The sequence below is a fragment of the Vicugna pacos genome, chromosome 17, assembly GCF_048564905.1.
Source record: "Vicugna pacos chromosome 17, VicPac4, whole genome shotgun sequence".
Lineage (NCBI taxonomy): Eukaryota > Metazoa > Chordata > Mammalia > Artiodactyla > Camelidae > Vicugna > Vicugna pacos.
In genome coordinates this window covers 31,519,486-31,546,593 of record NC_133003.1, presented here as the reverse complement: position 1 = coordinate 31,546,593, position 27,108 = coordinate 31,519,486, and the positions used below count along the sequence as shown (strand labels likewise).

The following is a 27,108-nucleotide window of genomic DNA, read 5'->3' as shown; positions in this document are numbered from 1 at the left end:
GTGTGTCCTGGGTGTTCCAGAAAGAGCACTGAAGTGGCGGGGGTATGTGCACAAGGTGGGGGTTGTGGGGGTGAGACAGAGAGGTAGCGATCACCTCAGCCAGGGTTTCTAAAAGAACTGGCTTTAGGCCCCAGGGCTTGCAGGGGAAAACACCGCAAGACCGAGCCATAAGGCAGACAACCACTGGGGACGCAATCTCTCCCTTGATATATAATGCTTTACTCGCCAGGCTGTGGTCACTGGCCGGAAGACCCAGTTGCAAATGAGTGTAATTTTGCAAGGCTCCAGCAGGGGGCAGCCCAGCTTGGTAATTATCTGGCTGGTGGTGGGGAATCTCAAAGCCCGAATGGTCCTGTTAATGGAAAACATGGCAGGAGGCTCACGAGACAGGGCACACGTCCAGTGAACTCTGTTTCCACCCTGGGAAGCCCTTGTGTACCCAATGTCTTCTTTCTTCCCTTCCCTCCTTCCAGAAAAGGATCCTTGCCCGGGCTCCTGCATGGTGGACAGGGGTGGGGAAGAGTCAGAACGCAAACTCCAGGTCCTACGCAACCTCCATCACGGAAAAGGACCCTTGGCCAAAATGGTCTCTCGCCTGGAGAGCTCTAAAATGGAGTCCCTGGAGAGGCCGGCTGGGTGGGATTTCTGCCATCCTAGAGCCAGTGAACAGTGGCCACTCCCTCTAGCATTTCTGGGCCTTAGGAGGGGCTGAGGAGGGACGGTCTGGTTGTGAGGGTCACTGCTACATTACCGTCTCCCTGAGATCCCACGTGTTGGCGATTATGCCCGTCCCTCCCGCCTCCCCTACAAAGTGAGGGTGAGGTTTTCATCAGATGCTCAGGGAGCTCCAGAACCCCCAAAAGACTGTGGGGGACCAATTCGGACTCCTTGTCACCAGGAGAGAGAATGCAGATTCTGGCCCAGGCTGGTCCAATCCAAGTTCCACGACTGAGTCATTTCACCTCTCTTTCTAATAATTCATGGCATTTGTGTAAGCTTTTTTTTTTTTTTTTTTGAGGGGCTAGGGGAGTAGCCACCATCCGAAGTCCCTCTCAGGACAGCCCCCAAGTCCCCAGGTGGCGGTTTCGGGGGAGGAGCACGCAGGCTGCCAACAGCTTGTAGTGTGCGTGAGAGACCTCAGGAAACTATTCTGACAGCAGCCTGATCTCAGCCTTGGCTGGTGACAGGCAGCTGGATTTGCCCGGGTCTTTTACCGAAAGGCCAGGCAGAAGCTAGCAGTGCTACTGGATTCCCATGTGAGCCTGGGAATGTTGATTTCCTATTAAAATTCGCAGTATTGCTTTGTCTTCCCAGGACCGGGAGCCTGGAATTTTATCCTGTCTCCACGCCATCATGTGAAATCTGCCCCTGTCCCTCTCCTGAGGAACTCCACACAGCCCTCAGGGACAGCGGGGCCCTTCCTGAGTGGGCCTTCCCCGACCCCGTCATCTCCTGCCACCCCCCGCGATGTGTTCCAGTCACGCCCACGCACCCAACGACCATGCTGGGCCACGGTCCCACCCCTCGGCCTCCGTCCCTGCTGATCTGACCACCAGGAACGCCTTCCTGTCCTGCCCCCAGGAGCTCCCTTTGATCCCTCATCCTGGTCCAGGTGCTACCTTCTCTGTGAAGCCTCCCCAAACCCTCTGTTTGTGCTCTCTGCAAGGCAGAGTAGAGTTAAGGTCACAGGTTCAAATCCTGCCTATGCCACTTTCAAATTCTGCCTCCGAACCAATACCAGGAATCAGTTTGTGCCTGGAGTTCTTGACCTATAAAATGGGATTAAAAAAACCTACTTCACAGGCGCGGTGGGAAAACTCAAGATGCGTGTGGAATGCTCGGGAGTGCGCCTGGCGCTGAGTAAACGCTAAGTAAATACTACCATCCTCGTCCTGGTGGTTGTCATCATGCACTTCTCTTGCTGCACACGTCACCCTCAGTTATAAGTGCTCATGTTACTTACTCTAAGGTCCCCCAAAGCAGGGCTGATTTTCTCTGTATCTGGAAGAACAGTAATAAAGCTCTGTCTCCCACTAGCTGTGCAACTCCAGGCAAGTTACTTAACCTCTCTGGGCCTTAGGTTCCTCATCTGTAAGTGGAAATAATGATACGGCCCACTACATGGGCGGTGTGAGGGTGACATAAGATAATACAATATAAACACTTAGAATGCTGCCTGGCAACCATAAGCACCTGCTGAACGTTATCAATTGCAATGATTATCATCAGCACCCACAGCATCACTAACTAGCATCATCACTGCCACCATCCTCCCCCTCCTCAAGCCCCTAGCACCGCACCAGGCAGATGCCGAGTGCTCCTCTGGTGTTGGCTGAATCTGATTCCCCTGTAACAGGTGAGTGCACATGTGGCAGTCACGCCGGACCTCAGACGTGTTCTGTGGGCATCAGAACTGGGGGCTGCCAGGGAGGAGCCAGAACCTCAAAGTTTGCCCTGAGACAAGACTGCACTACACTACTTGCCGCCCTTCAGAAGGAACGCTTGTCTGACTCACTCAGCAGACCCTCAAAGGACAAAGGATAAAAGACAGTGAGCTACTCAAATCTGCTAGGAACACATAACATGCTGCCTGAGCTGGGGACCTTCAGTCCCCCAGAGATCTTTCCCACACCAAGGACCCCAGAGATTAGAACATACTATAAACTTTTCAGAGAAACCACTATCCTGCCTACACTTAAGAGTCAGACAAACCTGATTACAAATTCTGGCTCAGGCCTTTCCAGCTGTGTGACTTTGGGTAAGTGTCTGCCTATCTCTGAGCCTCTGGTCCCTCTTCTAACCAAGAGAAACAGAACGCTCACCTCTCAGAGGACTCAGAAGGATTAAATGAGATAATCCATGCGAAGCATTCTGTGCCAGATACAAAATGAAATCATGAGGCTTCTTGTTCAAAAAAGATTAGAAGTGTTTCAAGACGGTGAGAGCAAACCATGGAGGCGTGCAAAGGGCCTGTGTGACAGCCCGGCTGCATCTTCCAAAGCTGGCCCTGACCAGTCGAGCATTAAGCACAGTGCCTGACACAAAGGCGTCCGAGAATGTTCGTTTTTTCTCTTCTCAGTGGAACCGAGCAGCAGCGCTGACGGTGTGGTAAAATGTGATGCTCCCAGCTGTAGGAGCAGCTCACTTTTATTGGGAGCTTCACATGTAACCCAGCTGCCTCCTGAAAGGTCCAGCAGAGCTTGGCTGCCCAGCTCCTGGAAGGCTGGCCTATTTTTCTTGTGCCTAAATCCGGACACCAGGACACGTGCAGGGCCTCTGGGTTAATGCAGCTCCTTCTAGCCCACATCTCTGATTCAGGACTAGCTCTGATTCTCACCTGCCATGGGCTTTGTGAACTGGCCACGCACAGATGTCTCTGGCTCGGTACCCCTCCCTCTGAAATTATTAATTAAAGTGTGAGTTACCTGCCAGCACTGAATAAGCAAGAGTTGACATCAAAATCAAAACATGTTTACCAAACGGAATCTTCTCCCGGAAATGCTGAAGACTGGCAACAACGGCCTGAATTCCCACATGGCAAACATCCACTGGGACCAAACAGCATACTCTAAGACAAGGTATGGCTCGTGATTTGCCACAGTCCTCACTGCTCCCTAATGTCACACCAGACCTGCTTTCTTTACCCTGACTCTTGCTGCCAACTCCCTCCAGCCAGTCTACTGTCGGGCAGCAGGATGGCATGCTGACCCAGGAAATCAGCAGGACAACACATGCTTGGGGGATTTACAAAGGCCTTATAAGCAAAAGCAAAAATCAAGTTTTCACAAACTCCTGACCAGGAATCTGAAGTCACTAACTTGGCCCAAGAGAAGAGGCCGTTTCTGTACAAGGCAGCTTTCCCAATTCAGTATCTATTTTCCAAGAGATTTTCTTTTTCAACCAATTGGAAATGAATCAGAGAGCTGCTCCATCTCTACAATGTGGGCCACTGGCCTCCATGAATTTGGACCTCTTTCATACTCTTTTCCAGGGCTGCATCTTGCTGGTCTGCAGGTAAGAGGGTAAACATGGAAACAGTACCCACATTCACCCACCTCTCCCCCATGGATGTGATGGGCAGACGAAGGGCTGCTGGAAGGGTCAGAAGACGCGAGGCCAGGCAGGGCCGGGACTCATTGAACAAGCCTGCTTCGGAAGTGTCTTCCAATGGAAATTTTGAGCAAAAGGCTATCTAATATCTAACCCTCTCTGAGCATTTGCCGGAGGGAGGTAAGAGTTAATGACCTTCCGCAGCTCATCCTCCTCCCAGCTTTATTTCAGCATCCACCAGAACTGGAGTAAACTGCCTCCATTCTGCTTTAAAAAAAAAATTAAAAAAAAAAAAAAAAAAAGAAAACAGTTTTCAGTGGCATATGTCATCACTGAATTAATGCTGTTTGCCTTTTACTGGCTTGGCTCTCATCCCAGTAGAAGCAAATAAAAACGGAGTACAATGTACTATAAATGCTACGGCAGCGAGCGATACATCAGATGGACCCGTCTGAACGCCTCCCACCCCACCGCGAGGGCTCAACCTCTGTTTCAGGACAAGAGCCCCTGCGTTGTCAAGACTAAAACGAACTTGGATCCGAGAGGCCGCTACCTGGAGTTCTTTCACTTTTCAAGAAGGATTAGGAGCCGGACAACCTGCCCACTTGGAAGCCCACAGCCTGCTTCAGTCGTGTACCGCGGGACTGCGTTTGTTCTGATAACGCCACTCATTAAAACCACCCACCGCTGTGAATTAAGGCGCTGCCTTTAAAAAAAAAAAACTGGCAAAACACACATAGAAGTTACCATCTTAACCATCTCTAAGAATAAAGTTCAGTAGGGTTAAGTTTATCACACTGGTGTGAAACCAATTTCCATAATCTGTTTTTCATCCAGAAAACTGAAACTCTGTATCTAGTAAGTAACAATGCCCCATCACGCCCAGTCCCTGGCATCCACCATCCTACTTTCTGGCTCTATGACTCCATGTACCTCACAGAAGTGGAATCATATATGTATCTGTCTTCTTGTGACTGGCTTATTTCACTAAGCATAATGTCCTCAAGGCTCATCCACACTGCAGCATGTGACAGGACTTCCTTTATAAGGCTGAGTAATATTCTACTATATGTAAGTGCCACATTTTGTGTATCCATCTGTCATTGGACACTGTCATTTTCATCCCTTGTCTACTGTAAATAATGCTGCGATGAATGTGATCTTGCTTTCAGTTCTCTGGGGTAAATACCCAGACGTGGGATGGCTGGATCATACGGTATTTCTATTCTTAATTTTTTTAGGAACTTCCATACTGTTCCTCAAATAGCTGCACCATTTTACACCCCCACCGGCAGGGCGCCAGGCTTCCAATTTCTCCACATCCTCGTCAACAACTGTTATTTTCTATTGTGTTTTTTGCCCTTTGGTTTTTGTGGTATCCTCCCCTAATGTGTGTGAGGTAAAAAGCTGCCTGCTTTTTAACAGGGCTACAAAATTTGTCCTTATTTTTTTTGGAGCCCTGGCATTCGCTAAACCACTGTTGTAGAGATGTGCCTGTGGGTTCCAAATACATATATCCCCCTGCAACGGGATACTGGTTCCATGTCCCCATCACCATGTCTGAGCTGGACTTAGAGCATCACGTGTTTCTATCTGTATCAGTACCAGGAGTTCTCGTGAAGAAGCCTTCCTTGCCGATTCACACCGAGCTCGCCTCATCAGACTCACAATCGAACAACCACCTGCCACGTGTATTTCAATCAGGCGTTGGCAAGTTGAGAGCGTTTGATAAATCCCCATTTAATTCCAAGTCCCATATACATGGAAGGTCCTGACCTACCCAGCCGGCACCGCAGACACCTCAGGGCAACATCACTTGACTCGGCCGTCAGTCGGGACAGAAGCTGGAACTCCCTTAAGTCAAACACGCCACCTGAATCCCTGACTCCAGCCTCTCTGAAAACCTACTGGTTCTCGGAGGGGTCCGGTTTCCTATGCCAAGAGATGTACAATCTGTCCTAGTTCAAAGGTCACTCAGTGAGGGGCAGAAACTTCCAAGGACCCAGACACCTGCTGGGAGGAAACTAAACCACAGTGACGCCAAAGAGCCCCGTCAGGCCACCCGAGCCTGCAGTCCCCAGAAGCTCCCAGGAAGACCACAGCCAAGGGGCAGGGCAAGCAGAGTTACGTAGACAACCTCTCCCCACCAAAAAGGAACCTGACCAACAAAACTCGCGCAGGCTGAACAGTGCTACGGTAGTCCATACACGGGCCCGTTCTAATTTATTTTAAATAAGGGATGCAACATTTTCATACCTCCACACACTCCATGTCACATTCAAGATGGCCCTGTCTTCATGAAACTGTATTGCTACTTATTTTTGACCTGCTATTCATTACCTTTTTCCCCCTCATGCAAACTTCTTTGAAAAGGAAACTTTATATTAATACTAAAGGTCAGAGTTTTCCCACCATGGCACTATCAACATTTTGGGCCAGGTCACTCTTTGTTGTGGGGTTGGTCTGTGCACCGTACGATGATTCGCAGCGTCCTTGGTCTCCACCTGCGAGATGCCCACAGCAGCCCCCTCCCTCCCCGGTCATGGCTACGCCCACCCTGACATGTTTCCAGATGCTGCCAAACATCCTTGCAGGGCAGAGGGACAAAATCATCTCTGGTTGAGAATCTCTGCCATAGCTGAGAAAATGGTATCTTTTTAAAAGCTCATGTTCAAACACTTACTGAATAATTAATATCTCATCGTGTGCTGCCCATGTGGGGAACCAGCCCCCAAGTCAGGAGGCGGGCAGCAGCACGGCGGAGTCAGGGCCCTTGTCCAAACCTGTCTTCCCACATCTTGCCAGAGGTGCATTCCTGAACCTTCCGAGCCTCAGCTGCCACACTGTTCTAACAGCAACAATGACAAATGTTAACCATGACACGACGGTTTCTATCATTAGAGCTGAGATCCTTAGAGCTTGAGAGTTTCAAAGAGGCACCTCGGGGTTTGCACAAAGGAGTGGGGTGGCCGGAGCACAGCTCCCTCGACAGAACAGCAGCCCCCGGTCCCTGACCAGCTCAGTCCCTTCCCAGCTCAGGGGCAGGAAGGAAGCCGGCCGTGGGCCCGACCTGGCCTGCAGGCTGTATTTTCTTGACCATCTGAACTGGACGGTCTCTATAGCACCTGCCTCAGGAGCTGACCGGCAGGAGAAGTCGGGAAGCTTTCGGTGAATGGGACTTTACCTGGGGTTCTGGGCAAGAGTCAGTCTGAAAAAGGAGTTTCCCTGATTTAAGGAAATAAAGACGGAAATCCCAGCATGAAACGATAAATCTGTAGGCTATGCCCAACCTGAAGTGCTTCTGCTGGGGCGTGCTCGACTGCATACCACCCCGAGAACACTTTGCTGCACCAGGTGGCCTCTGGGGATGCCCACACCACACTCAGGCTGTGGCTCCTGAGGGAGGGACCATGTCGGACTTCCATGCAGCACACATCTAGCTGAGGGCTCCACACTGAACAGGTGCCAGCAAAGGGCTGGGGGAGAGAGGCAGGGCCTGCCCCGAGCCTTCTACTCCTCTCATCAGCTCCCAGGATAGTCACAACTGCAGCAATCAAGCCTACAGCAGCGGCCAAGCACTGTGGTTCCTGCCTACCTGGCACAGGGGTGCATTTACCCGGCACATGTTAAAAAAAAAAAAAACCAACTGCTTTTAAATCTTGAACTCACTTAAAAATTGGGAGATTCTGCACAAAGACCTGAAATTATTTCTGGCTCTCTAGGCACTGTCACCGGAAATAGTTGAAATTGCGTGAGATGGGCCCTCTTTAGAAAGGACACGAGGCCCCCCAGTTTGCTGCAATCCTCACCACTCCCTAATGTCTAACCACCTGGTCCTTTTTTTGCGTGGGTATCACCTACCTGATTTCTATATGTGTCTGAGTTTACCACTTCTTCTAGAAGATTCCCTTCTCCTTTCCGGGCAAGTTAATGCTAAAGTTACTACTTACAGGACTTAAAAAGATGTTCTCAAACATCAAGGGAGCTTAAACAAGCCTTCTGGGGATGCTGATAAAAATTTAACAGTTTGTCACTTTAAATGTTAATAATGCTTCTTTCAGAAAGACTAAATATCGATTGAAAGAATTGGTTTTACTTAATGTAAAGAAAAAAATAAGTGCGGAACAGGTTTGGACAAATGTACCCTCAAAGTCTTTAAAAACAGTCACTACTAATGTTAAAATGATGGTGATTTCATTTAAAATGTAAACACCATGGAAGAGGCAGACAGGGGAAAGGACGGGATGAATGGCGGTGAAGTGAGACCCTGGGGGTCACGGACTGATGTGGGGTTTGTGGGTTCTACCCTCAAGTTACTCACATCTTTCATTAACCAATGGACACACACGTACGTCTGCTTAAACCAGGGGCTGGCAAATGACAACTCACCGATCAAATCAGACCCGCTGCCTGTTTCTGTAAGCAGAGTTTTGCTAACACTCAGTCACATCCGCCCATGTGTGCAGCCTCTGCCTGTTCTCACGCTACCTGGCAGAGATGAGAAGTTTCAACGAAGCCCTGTGGCCCGCAGAGATGAAAACGTGACTCTGGCTGCTTGCAGAGCAAGTTTGCTGATCTCTGGCTTAACCAGCCACCACCACCATCGCCACTCTCAAACTGGAACTGCCTGAAATTCTACAGGAAGACCCCTTTTTGCTCTTTGGAAGAAGAGGACTTTCCCACTGAGCTGACGGTGGTAAGGGAGACGCTCTGCCTTACCAGTGTTGGGGATGGACTGGAGCTCCTGGAGGTCGTTTTTAATGCCAGCCCATTGGGGACCATAATCCCCACATGCTCTTTAATGTCCAGGGATGACCGCAGAAGACCCACAAGGGGCCTCCTTGTAGTGACCACTGGGACTGTGCGGCCCTTGGGCTGCAGAAGGCTCCTCTGCCCTTGTCACGAACAACAAGAGTGACTCCATTTATCTGCATAAGGTCTACAGTTATCCCCACTTTACAGACGAGGAAGCTGAGCAGAGGCCGGTCTGAGAACCCGGCATGAATAAGGGGCAGAGCCTCCTGGGGGGATCTGACTCCAGAAGCTACTCTGCCAAGACGGCAGCCACTCCGATGCCTGCAGGGTTGAGGCTGGAAACCCACACGCCCTACGCGTGGAGGTGGGAAGCCCCAAAGACCCCCCCTTTCCTCGGACTCTGGAACTTGACTGCAATTGCAATGCCTTGTTTCCACGTACCTGGACCACACCCCAGGTCCCCACTCCTCACCATCTCTCAAGCTGCAACCACTCCCAGCCCAAGCTCTCAGCAGCCATACTTTCCAGGGGCGTGCGCCAAGAGATGTTTAATAGGAACAGGCTGGGAATGCTGCTTTGCAGGAGCCCTGGTCCAGGGCTGAACCGCTCAGGCTGGAAAACCAACTCCAAGTCCACCAGTTGTTTCTGGAGAGCCCACACTGGTCCAAGCCGCCACAGCCATCACCCTCTAACTCGGCCCCCTGTGTGCACGCTTGCTTCCCCAAAATGTCCACACAGAGGCCCAAATGACCTTTTGAAAAAGTGAATTAGATGAGTAACTCCCCTGCTGAGATGCACCACCGGTTTTCCACATCAGTCAGAACCAAATCCTTGGCATGGCTGGTGAGCCCCTCCCTGATCTGCGCTCTGCCTTTCTTTGCACTCACCCTGTATCCCTCATCTCTGTGGTCCAGGCACACTGGTCTTCTGATTTCTCCTTGACCGATCCAAACTAGTCCCCACTCGAGCATCTCTGGACCTGCTACTCCTGAAGCCTAGAATGCTCTCTCACTGCAGAGCTAGCTCATACTCACCGCCTGGCTCCCCACTCAAAGGCCATTCCTTGACCTCTTGAAGCTACAATGTCCCCATCCCTGACTGTAGCACCTGACGTTACGCATTTGTTTACTGGAATGTTCTCAAGCTTCCCCATTAGAACGTAAACTCCAGAAGAGCAGAAGTCTGACTTAATCTGTGGTCTATTCCCAATGCCTAGTCCAGTGCCTGGAACACTGGGTACTCCATAAATATTCTGTTAATATCTTCAAATGCAAGAAATCCAACTTTTCCACTGCAATTCTTAGAGGGAATGTCACTGCTGATGCAGGAATAGCCTCAAACAGCCTCACAGGTGGCTCGGTATTTCCTTCACTCGAGTCCACAGAAGGCTACTCTGCACCATCCCCTAAAACCAGGAATAAGTGAGCAACGCCCGCCCAGAGGAAACCCACACTTCAGAAAAACGAGTCCATACCAGCGCGAAGGAGAAACGTAATTCAAAACATGAAAATTTATTCTAAGTTGTATCTTAACATACGAGGTCTCAGCTTTAGATGAATTTTAATGTTTACAAGTGCAAAAGCAAATAAATATTTACCAGTTGCTTTTTTTTTTTGCACTCTTATAACTCCACAACAGCTTCGATGCAAAAAAAAAAAAAATTGTTGCTAAACATCTTGTAGTCTGGCAAAAGAAAGCATCTCTTATTAAGAAAACCCCCCACAACAATGACAACCCCGCATGCTCAGGGCTCCCTCACAGAGACCATCAGGGTGGTTCATTAAGATCTGAGTGCGCGATGGAGCCACAGAATTGCCAGCGGTTAGGGTGACGGGGGTCACAGCCAGTGGAGGCCAGACCAGCCATGCCCTGTTCTGACTGTCTATAAACTGTGTAATTCACAGAGCAAATGGGGCTCTGAGATCGAGAGCCCTGTTTCCTGGGCCAGGATCACGGGCTAACGCCAGCTCTCCCCACGCGGGAGTCTCCGTCTTTTCAGTTTCAATGTAAATGTCACCTCCCCAGAGTGGCCTTTCTGAGTTAAGAGAGCTCCCTGCCCTCTTCCTGATTATTTTCTTTGACAGCACCCTGTTTATTTCCTCATTTATTACCGTTCCTCAGTCTCCAAGTTGAGCTAGCCAGTTTTCTGGCGGCCAGCACACTTGCCTGCTTGCGTCCCAACATTCCTGCCTGACTTCCCTGCGTGCGTCTAGCTGGCTGCCGTCATCACTCTCTGTCTTCTCCTCCACGCCGTGAGCTTCAAGAGGCAGGGGCCGTGCTCACCTGGGTGAGCACCCAGCCCAGGCCTGGCACCAAACAGGCCGTCCAAAATCACAGGTGCTGAATAAGTGAATAAGGAACGAAATCTTAACAATAACCTTCTTAAGATCGATTCATTTACTTCCATGGTCGACACGCTTGGAGTTACTGCGAGGCAAGTCGATTTAACCAGGAAACAAATATCAAGGCAAAACTTAGTCCAGCAACAGTAAGAGAGTAGGTTATTCTTACTAGAATACAATGGAGACAGACAGACACACGCGCTTTTCTACCAGGGACACACACGATTCCAGGAATGTTAAGCACTTTCTGGATTTTCACCCTCTAAAAGCTAAATATTTTTCCAAGGGTAAGACTGTTCACAGCAGCATGGAACCTTGAGTGAGGTGCGGCCGCTTACCTGGATGGACCGTGATAAATCTGCTGTCCTCGGAGAACCGGTCCCCTCGGGACACAGGCTTCTTGGATGGGGTTCCGGGCCTCCTGGGGTCGCTCTCTGCATCACGCTCCTCTGTGACTGTGGGGGGCACTTGGGTGGGGGTGACTGAGTCGGGGTCCAGGGCCTCCTCGGGCCGGGCGGTGGGGACGGTGTTGGGGTCCCACGGGCGCCCAGCTCTAGTCTGATGCCCACCCTCCTGGACGGCGCTGCCGGGGGACGCGGGGGCGGGGGTGGGCCCCGTGCGGCTCCGCTCCCCGGCGGCGTGGGTCACCCCGCCCCTCTCCTTCTTCTCGGAGTCCTTCTCGCCCTCCTCCTCGTGCTCCCGCTCGCCGTCCTCGCTCTCATTCTTCTCATCCTTCTCCCCCTCCTCGGCACCCTCGCCGTCCTTGGTCGGGGCTGAATCGCCGTCGGGGCCCGGGGCTGCCAAGGCCTCGGTCGTGGCCAGGACGGGCCGGACGGCCTGTTTGCTGGCCGAGGCGGCGGTGGGCAGGCGCGTGGGCCACACGGTGCTGGGGAAGGAGGAGATGCCACCGCCGCTGAAGCCCAGGCCGGCGAGGAGCGTGCTGGTGACCACCGAGGCCACCGTGGCCTGGCTGCCGCTGGATGATGGGCCCATCCCAGTCGCCATGGAAACAAATGAGAAGGGGATGCCGGAGGACGTCCAGGTGGAAGACCCCGAGCTGATGGGGGCCATGTCGGCCGAAGAGGCGGGAGACGCTGTGGGCTTGAAAGGGTCACCGGGGGAGGTTGGAGGAAGAAAGAGAAAGGGACAGTAGAGAAGTGTCAGTCACTAGGAGTGGGGAAGAGGCCCTGGTTATTACCCTCCAAAGCTCTTACTCGTCTTTCACTTTACTTGCGAGGTTTCCCAAAGTAAGGTGCCAAAGCCGACACTAGGGGGTCCGTGGAAGACCATCTCTGCTCTCAATGGTTTGACAATTAATTAAAAATTGTAAGCAGGGTATCAAACCCAACTTTTCACTGACACTGTTCAGGAGGAGGCCGAGTAGCGCAAAAAAAAAAAAAAAAAAAGTAAGGAGCATTCATGTTGTCTGAAAGACAAATGTCAAACAAGCAATAAACTGGCAACATCGGATGGTCACCTGTCAGCGGAGTGACAATGGAAGAGGCGGGGAGCCCTGGGTTTTTTATACATCGCTCGCGCTTACGGAGAACACACAGCTCTGAAGTCTAGAAAAGCCGTCTGGGATCTGGTTCTGCCTCTCAAAGGGAGTAAGTGGATGGACAGAGGGACGCTGGCCAGCCCACATCTACAGTGGCCAGGTCAGAAGCGGAAGCCACAATCTCCACTGCAAGCTTTGGAGCTGGTTTACAGCCGGCATCTCCGTGTCGGGCACGACACAGAGCCGTACCTTTCAGACTCCTTGGACTTATCCATGGCAACTTGATGCTCACACAGCTGACAACAACTCGAGTTCCCCTGAACAAGCACCAACTACGCGCCGGGGCTTCCCATGCTACCCTGGAGACACACAGAGTCCTCACCCCGTTTTACAGGCGAGGAAAATGAGGTGCAGCGAGGTGAAGGGGTCGAGGCGGGGCTGCCTGTGCCCGAACCTCAGCTCATTCTTCTCACCGTACCAAATCAGGGCTCACCTGGGGGGCTGTATTCGCACATGGGATCTTGGGAAAATCAGAAGTGTTGCCCTGAGTTGTCCGTTTAATTTTAGTCCTTGTAACCTGATGTGCAGAACCCAAAATTCCATCTCACCGTTTACGCAGTTCCAAACTATACAGCCAGAACAACTTAGCTTTCCTCATTTTTATCGCCAAGTTTCAGTTTGAAAACATGTAGTTTAAGGATGCTCAAGTTAGCCAATGTGGAGGTCTGAGGTTGGTTAATGAAACGCCAGATGCCACATAAGGTAAGGCTCAGCAGACAGAAGTGTCAGATGGCCTGGGCTTGAGCCCACCACCCCTCATGTGATCTCTGGGAGACGCTGGGTGCATTACCGCAATTCACTGAGCCTCTTTGTTTCCGCATCCATAAAATGGGGGTAACAGTAACACTAGTCTTGTGGGAAGCTGTAAGGCATAAATAAAATAGTAATTTGTGCCTGAAGCCCAGGAAAAGCTTAATAAATTTTAGACTTCTACTGTTACCACCAACACTCTGATGAATATGAGGATTACTAGTTGCACTAGAAAGAGGAAAACCTGGATATTATTAGGCCCCAGAAATGTGGAAATCCATGTAACCTGGGGCAAATGACAAACTCTTGATTTTAGTCATATATCTACTCCTTCGTGTCCTTACATCACATGATCCCACAAATAAATAATTTAAAACATGGAGAATTTTTTACCTTGAAAAAAATTATAACACTTATTATATATATATAACACTTGTCATAATGTTGCACACATATTATAACGCACTGAACTGTAAGGAGTGAGTAACGTAATTTTTTTGGTATTTTAACCTCTTCACATTGAGCCGTTTGACAACATCATACTGCCACCTCGTGGTGACAGTTTTAAGTGCATGCAAATTACCAACAAAGCGTGACAAGCAATCCCATTCTCTACTTACCACTCCTGTTTTGACAATTCTGGTTCCTTGGAATATACGAGTGGTATTAGCTGAGAAATAAAGAAATTACATTGTAAACAATATAACTCTGTTGTTGTTCCAACAAAACTGTACTTACCTACAAATCTGAATTATGTATAAATTTTACATGTCATAACATAAATATTCCTTCTTTAGATGTTTTTTCCATTTAAAAATCTAAAACCCTTCTTGGCTTGTAAGTCATTAAAAAACATGCAGAGGGCCAGATCTGGCCTATGGGCCATAGTTTGCTGACCCTTGTCTTAAGCTATTACAACTTAAAAAAAATTTAACTGTCTTCTATTTTAATGAGGTAAAATTTACATACAGTAAAGTGCACAGATCTTAAGTGTATAGTCCAATTAATTTTCACCTCTGTAAACACCTCTGTAACTGCCTCCCGCATATTAAGATCTAGACCCTCTCCAGCACCGCAGGTTTGCATGTACGCCCACCCATCCAGTCAATACTCCTTTCCCTAAGAAAACCACCATTCTGACCTCTGTCAGTGTTTTGTCTATTTTTGAACTTTGTATAAATGTAATCATATTATTCCACTGATCCTCTCTACTGTCTTTTTGGTTATAATTTCTTATATTAGCCTTTCAGGGACTATAATATGCACCCTAAACTTATTACAGTTTAACTTTAATGAGTACTTTTGCCTCTCCCTAAAAATGTAAGTATTGTACAACAATTTAATTATTTGCATGACTCATTTTTGTATATTTATATCTACTTAAGTATTAAAACCCCATAAGAGATATTGCCATGGTTGCTTTAAATGGTCAGATTCTTCTATATTAATCACAGATTACTCTTCCTGGTGTTTGTCCCTTCTGGTAGTTCTGTATACCCATGGGTTATTATTAAACAATATGAAACTATGCAAAATGTTTAACTGTGGAAAGTTACACCTAACACAAAACTTACCATCTTCAAGACTTTTAAGGGTACGGGTTTGACAGTGTTCAGTGTATTCACATTGTTGTGTTGCAGACTGCCAGAACTTTTCCATCTTGCCAAAGGCAACTCTGTACCCATTAAACAACCCCCAGTTTTACCCTCTCCCCCCAGTTCCGGGCAACCATCCTTCACCTTGTTTCCTTAAGTTTCACTGCTCTGGATAGTGCATCTAAGTGGAATCATCTCTATTTACCGGTCATTCTGTAACTGGCTTATTTCACTTAGCATTAAGTCTTCAAGGTTCATCCATGCTGGCCCATGCATCAGGGTTTCTTTTTTAAGGCCGAGTAATACTCTACTTTCTATATGTACCATGTTTCATTTACCTACTCACTGTGGATGGACTGTGCCCACCTTTTCTCTGTTAAACAGCATAACTGAAGAAAATACATCAAACTGCTTCTTTGTGCTTACCTCAAAAAATAGTGCTATATAAATGAAAAGTTTGCTTCATTTATGGCACTGAAAAATTAGCAAACAACGTTAAATCCCCAAATAAATACTTGTACCTGCTAGAGTTTTTATCTAAACCAGAAGCAGCAAGTGCCTGGCACAATTTTGTTGGTTTGCCCTGCAAGCTTTAAAAAAAAAAAAATTTGCTGCCAATGCTATAAACAGCAGCTTTCACCAAAAAATCCCAATTTCCTGCTCATCCTAAAAATATCACAGTATTTGGCAAAACTGAGATCACCTTCCTGCGGGGCCACATTTGGCCAGGGCTGAGTATCTGTCATCCCTTTTTGATGGGCGCGTATCTCCAATATCCACTGACGGTCCTCTCCCGATTTGCACATGTTCCCTGCTGGGCCCCGGGGCACCTGCCTTTGCAACCCCCAACTGAACCATATATCATTTTGCACAGCTGGAAAGCGGAACGTGTGAAGAGACAAATGCGGAGAACAGACTGATCGAGATGTCAATACAACCAGGTCAAATAAGGCAGCCAGGAAGCAAGCGGCTCTTCCTGGCACTAAATATAATCCACCGCCACCAGTGAGTTGCTCCAGGATCGATACCGTACTGCCTCAGACAGGTGCACGCACCTCCTTTTGTTAAGACAGGAAGAAAGCTTCCTAGGAGACGTGCTTTCCCTGCCCTTTACAAAGGCCTTAATTGAAGGCCAGCAAACTCGGTAGCCACTCCATCACCAAGCCCGCTTTTCATCGATCTGGAACAGTTTCCACCGGGGTCAGTTCCAGCCGCAGTGACTAGGAAGTTTCTATAGGACCTTTCAGATCAGGAGCCCCCAGGCCTGATGGAATTCAGGGACGGGGGGAAAGATGACACCTGCCTTCTCACGAAGCTCTCACTGGGGTGCAACCTTGTCCTTGCGGGAGGAACGCAGGCTCCGAATCTCAGCTGCATTCACAGGAGCATCCTGCAACTCTCTCTGATTACAATCACGTATTTTCCCACTGCCTTAAGAGTTGCGCACAGCTCCTTCGGAATATCACTGAGGTTCCTCGCTACTCAGAAAGCACAGTTGCTAGCAGACCCCGCCACTTGTCATTTGATACTTTCATAAAAGAAGTGCACAGATCACTCCAGCCCAAATTTGTTCCTTTAAAATATTTTGACAACTGTATTTGAACGTAATTGGTTTTCTTTCCTATGTATTTTACTGATTTATTTGCAACCATTCTGAGAGAGGATCTTGTTGGCTTGGCCAGGCTGCCTGATGGGTCCGTGACTCCAGGAAAAAGCTTAAGAGCCCCTGTTTCCCATAACTGTTGGGAGCTGCAAAAAGGCTTTCGAACACTTAGTAATCAATCTTTTTATCCGTTTATCAAAGACCAGGGACACAGGGTAACAGTTATGCTTTAGGGGTGGTCCGTTGCTGGGTATAAACGATCGGGCTTTGGAATAAGAAATCAGCCTCAGCTGAGTAGCCAAGTGGTTTTTTTGTTTTTTTGTAGGTTACTTGACTGCCTGCAGTATCATCTCTCCCTCCGCACAGAAACACCTGCATTACAGGCTGCCCTGAGATCAGATGATATAACTTACGGGCAAATGTCGTGTCCCTGGGAGCCACTCTACAGATACTGCCTACCAGTATTACTGTCGTATTTACCACACAGTAAGGTAAATATAATGTACTCATCCCATTACAGAGCATAAATATTGTCTTATTTACTATAATAATGTAAATGTTCCATGTGGCTTCCTCATGCTCCCAAACCAGATGGAAACTTTATCCCTGGGAAACTGAATTCTTCTGAACAAGGGGTCCTTAAAACTCCCTAAGCTTTTTCTCTTTCCCATTTAAAACGTCAGTCCTAACAGTTGATGAGTTCTGTACCCTGGCCTCTACCACTCACAAACTCTGAGCCAGCTCCCAGGAAGAGGCGCGCTAGCTCACCTGAAGATTTTGTTTTCGCACGACCCACTGGAAGCTCTAGGGAAGATGCTAAGGCCATTGTGGGGAGGAGTGAAGGACCTGTGTGCCCCTTTGTCAACATGCAGGACAAACCCAACGTAGAAAGCGGGTACACACAGGGCCACCTCTGAGCAAAGAAAGTCTGCAGATGAAGGAATGTCACTGTGATGAGATGTTTTAAATATTCTGGGCTTGGAATTTATAGCTGATGAAGCCTTTTGGAATTACATTACATTACAAACATTTAATTTTTCAAAGTCCGTGCACAAGCCAGCGAGCTCAGGGGCCTATTAATCAGGAAAGGCAGTTTTGCAGATTCCGGGCTCTTAGTCAGAGTACAAAGGAGCCCTAATCGTGATTTATGTGCCCAAAGTTCGGGACCCCGGCCTCAGCAAGCTCCCACTAGGGCTTCCCAGGATCTCTCCCCTGGGCCGGCACGGACCTGGCCTCAGCCTGCAGACACTCCTCAACACAGGCAGACTGGCCGTAAGTACCTTCAGGGCACAGGTGGACACGGCGAGCATGATTTATATGTGGGGGAAAAAAAACACAGCTGTGCTAATTTCAATTACTTTAAATGGAAGGATGAGATAATGTGAACCTTAGCAGAGAACATTTCACTACTGAGTGCGAAACTGCAAAGCTAGAGGGGGTCCTCGGAGGGAATCCAGGCCGGAGGACTTCTCACCCTGGGGTGCATTCTTTATCATTTTTTATATCAAAACAAATCTTCAGGGGATATTTATGGTTGGTACCAGGCTCTGCCTTAATACTCAGCAGGCATCATATCATGTCATTCTACAAGGACTCTGTGAGGCATATTGAAATAGAACATATCTCGATGACCGAGTTTCCTGGCGCCCCCTTTAAATTCTGCACCAAAGTGAATGATCCTCTTGCCCCGCCCAAGTGCTGGCCGGGATCTTTCCACTGGACTCTCCATCAGCTTCCCGAATCGTGCTAAAAACCCAAAGGTGGTGTCCTCCACATGACCTGGAGGCAGTTATGCGATCTGACACTGTGTTGGACAAATACTCGGTTCCCCGTGGTTGGAAAAGAACAATTAAAAAGATGATCCACACTTTGCTCTTCTAGCCCCCTCTGGCCTGTGAAGTACCCCTCCACCGCCACTAACGGCCAGGCCTAAGTTCCTGCGGCTTTTTAGGTGTGACTGCGAACCCCGCAGGTCCCCAGGCCAGGCCTGTGTCCTTGTTCTGAGCACCTGACCGGGAGAACAGACAAAGCACGAGGGAGGAGGGGCTCGGGGCGGGCAGGCCAGGCAGGCCGGCCGCCGCCTCACCTTGGAACAGCATGGTCTGGCTGAAGTCGCTCCTCATGTCGTTCCGACACACGGCCTGGACTCGGAACAGGTAAAGGCTGTCAGGTGAGACGTGGCTGATGGTGGCCTTCTGCAAGGGAGGGAAGAACGGGCAGTGAGCTGGTGTGAAGGGCACCCCTGATGCCTAGAATGACGTGAAGTGTCACTTTTAGGTTTCTGGGCACCACGGCGAAGCCTGACAGACACGATGCGTCCCCATTGACCGAAGGCTTGCTCTGAAAGGAACGAGTGTCCAGAAGTGTCCCTGCCTGGGAATCGGTTTTCTACACAGAAACGTGTAAAATGAGAGAACAAAAATCAGTCTTGACTCAGGCTGACTCTGGCTTGGAAAGTGTCTTCAACCCTCTTTATGCCCAGAAGGCTGGACTTCAAGCAATTACAAATGCAAGAATGATCTACCCTAGACAGTCTCCAGAATTATCAAGCACACTGAATTTCCAGAGCCAGGCAGAGCTTAGAACAGCCACGACAAAATCTGTGTGTGTGTGTTTCTTTGCAGTTTAAAGGTCTCACTGAACCGTGACCTTGGATAGTATGGGGCACAATGCTAAAAGAGCACCTGACTACAGCTCAGACAAGAGGTCGGCCTGTATCATACCACCCACCAGCTGTGTGACCCCAAGTCAGTTGCTCAATGTCTTTTGGCTTCTGCTACCTTCGTTGTAAAACGGGGAGAGAAATACTTCCCTCCCAGGGTTCTTGTGAGTGCTGTACAACACAGGATGGACAAACCTCGTTCACAGGCAGCCCACACCACACAACGCAAAGAATGCCCCTGGTCCAACAAAGCGGGTGGCCAATAGCCCACAGCTCCAGTCCGGCCCGCTGTTTGGTTTTTGTAAATAAAGTTTTATCAACACACAGCCACACACATTCATTTGCTCGCTGTGGCAGCTGTCACCCTCTGATGGCAGAGGTGAGCAGTCATCCACTGAGGACAAAGAGCACTTAAAAATCTAAAATCTTAACTCTCTGACCCTTTCTAGAAAAAGTCAGCCAATCTCTGGTCAAACGTCACCAGCCAGGTCCAGATCCCTAGTCCTCAAAGCTTTATTCCAAGAGCCTTTAAAAATCAAAATCTGGACAATACCTAAAGAGCTGGGAGCACTTGCTTCCTGAAGAAATAAACAACAAAAGCAGTGGATTTTCAGAGACTCCCTAATGGATGAAGTGTCTCGTCATTGGATCATGAATTTGGAGCCGAACACAGACAGCAGCTTGGGGCGCTTAACCACCGAGTGGGTTTCCCCTGACGCAGCTACTGAAAACCTCTGGACAGGCATTAAAATGCACACCCGCTGGCTAACAAACGGGTTCCCGGTGAGAGCAGGAGGTGGGGGTCAAGTCATTCACTTTAGAGCCTCATTTCTTGCTTTCGGAAAAGGGACGCACGGACACCTGTCGCACAGGTTTGCAGTGAGGGTGAGAGAGAGAGAGAGATGAACGCTGGAAAATGCCGGGAAAACGCTCAGTATTACTTTTAGGTTTCGGGGCCCCAGGAATCGTAAGTTAGAGGATAGTTTTGCTGCCACTGAGCCAGCACGCTCAACTGCTTGAGGAATTGAGAAAATTAACTTTGTGTGTCCCCAAAGAAAATAACTACCCCTAGAAATTCTTATAAAAAAAGAACTTGCTGTCAAAGCATGTATTTTGCCCTCTACATCTCTTTCTCTGAAACTAATTTATGCCTCCTGCTCTAAACCTCTAACCCCATCTTCTATTCAGAGCAAAATCTTCACCCCAGCTATGCAGGGATTTACTGGAATTCACTCCAAGTCGGTATCTATTCATCTTCGCGCATTTAATTATTTTCCACTTAGAATAAGAAACCGAACCAACACCTAGTTACTTTCTGCTGATGAAGGAAGCCATCTTTACTTCAGAAAGAGACACATCCTGTATGGACTTGCAGCCGTGAGAAGAGAAAGGTTAAAACACAGCATAACCTTGGGTGCCTTTCAGTGGATTCCTCTCTGACTTCATAAAGCTCACTGTCCCCTAATGTGACCCAGATACCAATGTCTGGTGGGGAAATTGAAAATATAAATGGAAATGAAGTAAGAGAATCTCCATCTAAAGCAAAATGAAAAGTTATTATTCTGTAACTGACTGAATGGGCCCTGGGGACTGACTCTGGGTTGGGAGGAAAAAAAAGAAGTGATAAAGGTGTTCAGAATCCCACTCGGCGCTATTACATTTTTCACGTGCGCAGAAGATCGTGCGCCCCATTCTTCCAAAGCCTTCTTTTGATTAACAATGAACGCAAGGCTTTCAAACCCAAACGTGTCACTCTGAGTTTCTATGCAAAGAAGTCGAGAGCAGCGCTTGTTGGAGCCACTGCTCTTCCAGGGGAAGAAGCCAGCTTCTGCAAACAGCTGTTCTGAACAGCCTTGCTGGGTGCCGGCCACTAAATATTTAGGCACACTTCAGAGGAGAAGGTGCATCGGGCATGTGCAGCTCGATGTGAAGCCAGGTGTTGCAGCGTCTGAGAGCAGAGGACAGCGGTTAGAAGTTACCTGGTCCCGGGGTCTAGCAGGCAGGCATGGGTGAGGCAGATCGAATGGGACGAAAGGGAGTGGCGGGGACTGCAGACAGCTGCACGGTGGGGGTGACAGGAGTAGCAGCGGGAAGGGGAAGCGGAGGGTGATAATTGCAATAATAGGAACAGCGAGGACCGACATCGCCCTTGCTCCGTGCTGGGAGGATGCTGAGAATGCACGTCTGTACACCTCGCTTAAATACGGACAGTCACGCTATCAGATACAAAGGGCTTCATAGAAGCTTTCTGGGTTTTTTTAATAATGGAAGGAAAAGCAGTCCATTCTGAAGGGCCAGCTATGAAGAAGCTAACTGGCTTCTCTCGGTGGCGGAGCCGGCCAGCAGGAGGGCAGGATGCCACAGTTCCTGCTGTAGCCCAGACCCGCCCTCAGCAGACAGCGCGGGGCTGGCACAACACAGACAGAACACCCCGGAGAGGCACCCGGGGCCCCTCTCACAGCTGCAGGGGGAGCAGACACCCCGAGCGGAACAGGGAGGTCTCACCAAGTCCTTGTCACTGTCCTTGGTGAACGTCTTCTCCTTCTCGTCCTCATTCTTGGTCCAGCTGTAGGAGATCATGTAGTTCATGATGGGCGGGTGGTAGATGGTCTCGGGCTGACTCCAGGACACCTGCAGCGCCGTCTGGTTCAGGGGCTGCACCTTCATGTGGATGGGCGGAGAGCTGCAAACTGAAGACACGCGGCCAAGCTCAGGGCCTGCCGGCACCACACGCCATGCGACCATCTGCCCCCTCCCACCCGCGTCCTGCAAGACTGCACCCTCGGCAAGTCGACACGGTGGACGGGAAACACCCAGACTCCTGTCACCGAGATCCACCTGCTGCTCACAATTTGTCACATCTGTTCTCACCACCCCCAACTGCTTTCTACACACACTCATACACATGCTCAACTGTCTTCCTGTGAAGTCACGGAAAGCAAGTTGCAGACATCCTGAACTTCACTCCTTAATACTCCAGTCTGTGCTCCTGATACGCACTTTCTCCTGTGTAACGGCACGGCTCTGAGTGTCTGTGCAACCTCCAAATTCGTATGTTGAAATCTAACACCAAATGGGATGGTATTTGGAGGTGGGGGCCTTTGGGAGGCAATTAGATCACGAGGGTGGAGCCCTCGTGAATGGAATTAGTGTCCTTCTAAGAGACCCCAGAGAGAGATACAGTGAGAAGCCAGTTGTCTGTGACCTGGGAGGTGGGTCCTCACCAGACAGTGAATCTACCAGCACCTTGATCCTGGACGTCCCAGCCTCCAGAACAGGGAGAAATAAACTTCTGTTGCTTGTAAGCCACCCAGTCTACAGTATTTTTTTTTTAATAGTAGCCCAAGCTGATTAAGATCGTCCCCATAAAACTGCTTTCATGCCTAAGAAAATAAACACTAACGTGAAAATGCTGTGATATATCGTCCCTATTAAAATTTCCCCAGATGTCTCCAAAAGATTGTTTATAGTCCTTTCTCTCGACATCACACATTGTATTCGGTTGTTAAAAGGCTTTAACCTCTTTCAATCCAACACAGTCATCTGGCCTTTTACTCCACAATGGTTTTTTTTTAGAAGCCAGGTCATTTGACTTGTGGAACGTCCCAACTAACTGAAACTATAGATGAAATTTTATTGATCAGAGTGTAAACAAGTACAATTTAAAATGAGACATTAAATGATTTTAAAGGCAAAGGCATCAAAAACCAGGAGGACGTTCTCTGGACCAGCAGGACGCTGTGTAACTGTCCTGCTGTGGCGGCGTAAGGAAAAGCCAGGCTAATTCTGCTTACACCTTGTGGCTGGCAGGTGTGAAGGGAGGTGGTGGTTCCACATCTATCTACGGACAAACCCATTAAAGAGCTGAGAATATTAAGTCAGCCTTGAACAGGGACATTTTGGACCTCCAAACGTGTTCTTTGCCAGAGGCCATGGTCCCTGCCTCCGTAGGGCTTCCAGTCTAAAGCAGAATTTCTCAACCTCAGCACCACTGGCCTCTTGGGCCAGACGATTCTTTGCTCTTGTACTCGTGTACTGGCATCTTTCTGTTCCTGCAACAAGCCACATTCCCTTCATTTCCTGGGCCCCTGAATACACAGTTCCCTCTGCCTGACGCACTGGGTTGTCCCAGGCACTGCAGGATGGTGAGCAGCATGCTGGCCTCTGGCCACCAGATGCCCAAAGCAACCCCTCCCCCAAGTTAAAACCACCACAAATGTCCCTGGAGGGCCAATCACCCTGGATGAGAACCACTGGTCCTAAGAGGGAGACGGGGTTCATCAAAGGACGGCAGGTGTGGAGCTGCTATTACAGGCCAGGATGGGGAGGGGGTCGGGGGAGCAGGGCTATATCTTCCGAGCAGATTATAGAAGATTTGACTCACGCTATGGGGTCCAGGGAAGATGCCTTTGAAGAAGGTACATCCAACTGAGAACTGAGTGGAGATGCACTCCGTGGGAGTCAGGAGAAGTGGGGGAGAGCAGGCTAAGGAACCAGGGGAGGGAGAAGGCCTGAGGCGTGGAAAGGAAGGCAGTGGGGCTGGATCAGGGCACCAGGAACAAGATGGGGGCCAGTGGAGTGGGAGGCCTCGCAGGCCCAGATGAAAATTCTGGTCTTTACCCAACAGCACTCAGAAGCCACGGGATCTGAACCGGAGAATGACACAAGCAGGTCTGCACTTTACAAAGCTCCCTGAAGCGTCAGCTGAGCATAGAAGAGCCCTGAGGGGCTAAGAGCAGAGGAGGGAGGCCCGCGGGGCGATGCTGCAGGACCTGGGAGAGACCAGGGGGAGAGCTGGTTCTAGAGCTAACAGAGTTAAGAGGCCCGGTGACGTGCTGAGCAAGGAGGGGGCGCGAGGGCAAGGGAGGCGGTGAGGATGCCGCTGGGGTCAGGAGAGCAGGCGGGGAGCAGCACTGTAAAGGATGGGCCAGGAGGGGGCCAGGGTTTGGTTCAGGCTTCTCCCGGGAGCCCAACCACATGCGAAGCAGCCCACCACGAACCAGACTCCCCTCTTTGCTACTCAAGAGCCCCGAGCCCAGGGCAGCCCTGGGGAGGACGGCTTTCCTGCTGGAAGCCGTGGATCCAGCTTTAAGGAGTGAGCTGCTGGAGGAAAGCGGAGATTGGTTATGACAGGGAGGCATCCTTTTGCTCTTCAACTGCCAAACCCCGCTTCAGTTGGACAGATTTGCTTTGTGCGACTGAGATAGGAAGGAAGGGATAAATTAATGAGGCATTCCCACTGCCCTGCGGAACCCCGGGAGGCATTTCGCTGCCTGCTGCGCAAATGCCACCAGAGCAGGGACATCAAACAAAGAATGTGATGGCAGGCTCCCAGCAAGACAGGGGGGGTGAAACGGCAGAGTGTGGACACTAGGTGGCGCCAACAGACCGTTTTAAAACACTGACTTCTGAGTGTTTTACAGCTTCTTAACCCAGGGAGGAGAGAGGGGAGGTGGAAATCAGGAAAGGATCTTTCCAAACACGAATAACGGACCAAGGAGGTTTATATATTGGGGAGTGTCTGTTTCTCCCAGTGATGACCAGGTCAGATTTCCTGACGTCTACATCTTTTCTCACCTCCTACCATGTTCCTACTGATCTCCAGGATTCTGAAGCCATCACTTCCCGGCTCCAATTAGCCGAGAGCTGTACAGGGATGCATGTATCTCTAACAGTTACATCATAACCACATAAATAATTCCATCACCCACATGTGGATGCAACCATTCTTATTTATTCTTTGAAATTAAAATAGCTGGGTTTTTCTTGGCTGATTAAGATGATTCATGTTAATGTGTTTCAGAAGAAACCCAAGTCGTCCAAAAAAGTAAAGAGAAGAAAGTTAATTTAAAAAATCATCCAAAAACCCCAGTATCCAGAGATAACCACTGTTAACTTTCTGCGGATCCAACATCCAGATCTCTCTTCATAGATGTGGGAAAAACACATACACACAATTTGATATAAATGGGATATAATGCATCACGGCCCTGTGAGTGAATCTGTTTTACTCAATACGTCGGGGAAATATTTCCTTGTCAATAAAGAGACCTCAGTATCACTGTTTTGAATGAAAGGACAGAACCCCACTGTCTCAATGGGCTAGAAAATATTGGGTTAAGTTCACAAAGGAAGCAGGCCTGGACCACCAGCCAGGGGAATTCAGTAACCGTGGCACCTCCAAAGGCCCACACTTGTCCCAGGCTCCATGTGGGAGCACTGGGCCCCTGTCTGTCCCAGCCTAAGGGAAGAGCAGCAGGTGGACAAGAAATCTCCCTTCGGGGTTCCACCTCCCTGAGCAAGGCTGGGGTTTCTGGGCCAGGTTTGGTTGAGGCACCTGCAGGTTACTAGGGGTGGGCACACTTTTCCTGCAAAGGACCAGACGGTCAACATGTCTGGCTCTGCAGGCCACAGACAGGGTCTCCGTCACAACTACCCAGCTCTGCCTTTGAAGCCCGAAAACAGCCGAGGTCGCCTGTGGCTGAATGGGTGTGACTGTGCACCTGTGAGACTGGTCACGGAGCCTGCATTCCCATTTCACACCATCTCCACGTGTCATGACATCTTTTGTTTTTTTTTTTTTCCCAACTGTTAAACATATCAAAACCACACTCAGCTCCTGGCTGTAGAGAGGGTGCTGGTGGGAGAGTTTGGCCTATGGGTCAGTGGCTGGCTGATTCTATAGACACAGAGAAGAAAGGGAAGCCAAACTTTTCTTTGAAACACGTTTACCAGCTGCACTTGTGTTCTTAGCGCCGAATTCTGCCCCTCAGCCCAGCCTGAGAGCCCCACTCGTCCACAGAGCCAGGATTCTCCCTGCTCTAGTGTCCCTCGGCCTTATGCTTACTGACCTCGTGGACCACCTGTAAGGAGTGATCACACGGCCCACTGGAAGGTAAGGCAAGCTCCACGGGGCTGGCTGGCAGCACTTCTGTGTTCTTTGCTGCATATCCTTGGCGCTAACTCAGAGCTCTCTACAAACACGGAATGAAGGAACGGCAGGCTGGGAAGACGGAACCAACTCCCTAGCCTTGCCCCTGGCCACAGGTTCCGCATGTCGGGACCCCCTTCCATGTCTCCAACCTCATCGCTCCCCACTGACCCCTCCCCAGCCAGGCCCCACCCCAGTCTCCTGGAAGCCCAGGCTTCCCCCCAGCAGGTCTCCCCCGTGCCCCCGGGCCCCTCTGCTCCCTCCTCAAAGTGCTCCTCAGGCCGCTGGGGGAGGTAAGGCGGCCAGACATCCTCCAAAGAGCTCGTGCCGTGTGCTGCCGAGTTCTGCTGGCAAACAAAACCTCCTTCAAATTCCAAGTATGAAACAGACGAAAGCGGCACTGTGGTGTGTAACACAGAAGGGACAGCTGGGAAGAGCTGGCATATAGGAAAGTGTGGGCTTTGAAGCCAGACTCACACAGACCCTTGTGTTCTCATCTGTAAAATGGGTGGCTACTACCTGGTAACACCCTCCTCACAGGCTTGGGGTAAAGGTCACGGGGAACACGGCAGTTCAACCAGACTCTGTGGGCCTGAGGCCCAGGGGCACACACAGTGTTTGAAGAATTGGTATGTTTCACATACAAGGCTGGCTTTTTAAACTGGGCCTGCGTCCACCCATGGCAATGGTTTCCCGGAGCAGCGGGTGCAGTCTCCCCCTCAGATGGGACAGGGGTGGGGGATGCTCACGTTTGCCACAATCCCCACCATTCCCCACCGCCCTCACCCACAGCTGCCTGGCCCCCAGGCCAGGTGAGTTCTGCACTTGACCTAAAATGAGCACCAGGAGGTGCCCGACACCC

The 27,108-nt window shown here is 49.8% G+C and overlaps 1 protein-coding gene across 5 annotated transcripts in view; it reads right to left on the bottom strand.

Moving 5' to 3' along the window:
- PTPRG (protein tyrosine phosphatase receptor type G) overlaps positions 1-27,108 on the bottom strand; it is a 658,718-nt gene that overhangs the window by 77,215 nt on the left and 554,395 nt on the right. For all 5 annotated transcript variants that reach the window (XM_015236580.3, XM_072941596.1, XM_015236598.3 and 2 more), the window contains exons 9-12: positions 21,821-22,005; positions 18,740-18,848; positions 14,076-14,125; positions 11,486-12,248 (exon numbers count right to left, since the gene is read on the bottom strand). In XM_015236580.3, the coding sequence (XP_015092066.2) occupies positions 11,486-12,248; positions 14,076-14,125; positions 18,740-18,848; positions 21,821-22,005 (1,107 nt within the window). The remainder of the gene's footprint in view (positions 1-11,485; positions 12,249-14,075; positions 14,126-18,739; positions 18,849-21,820; positions 22,006-27,108) is intronic.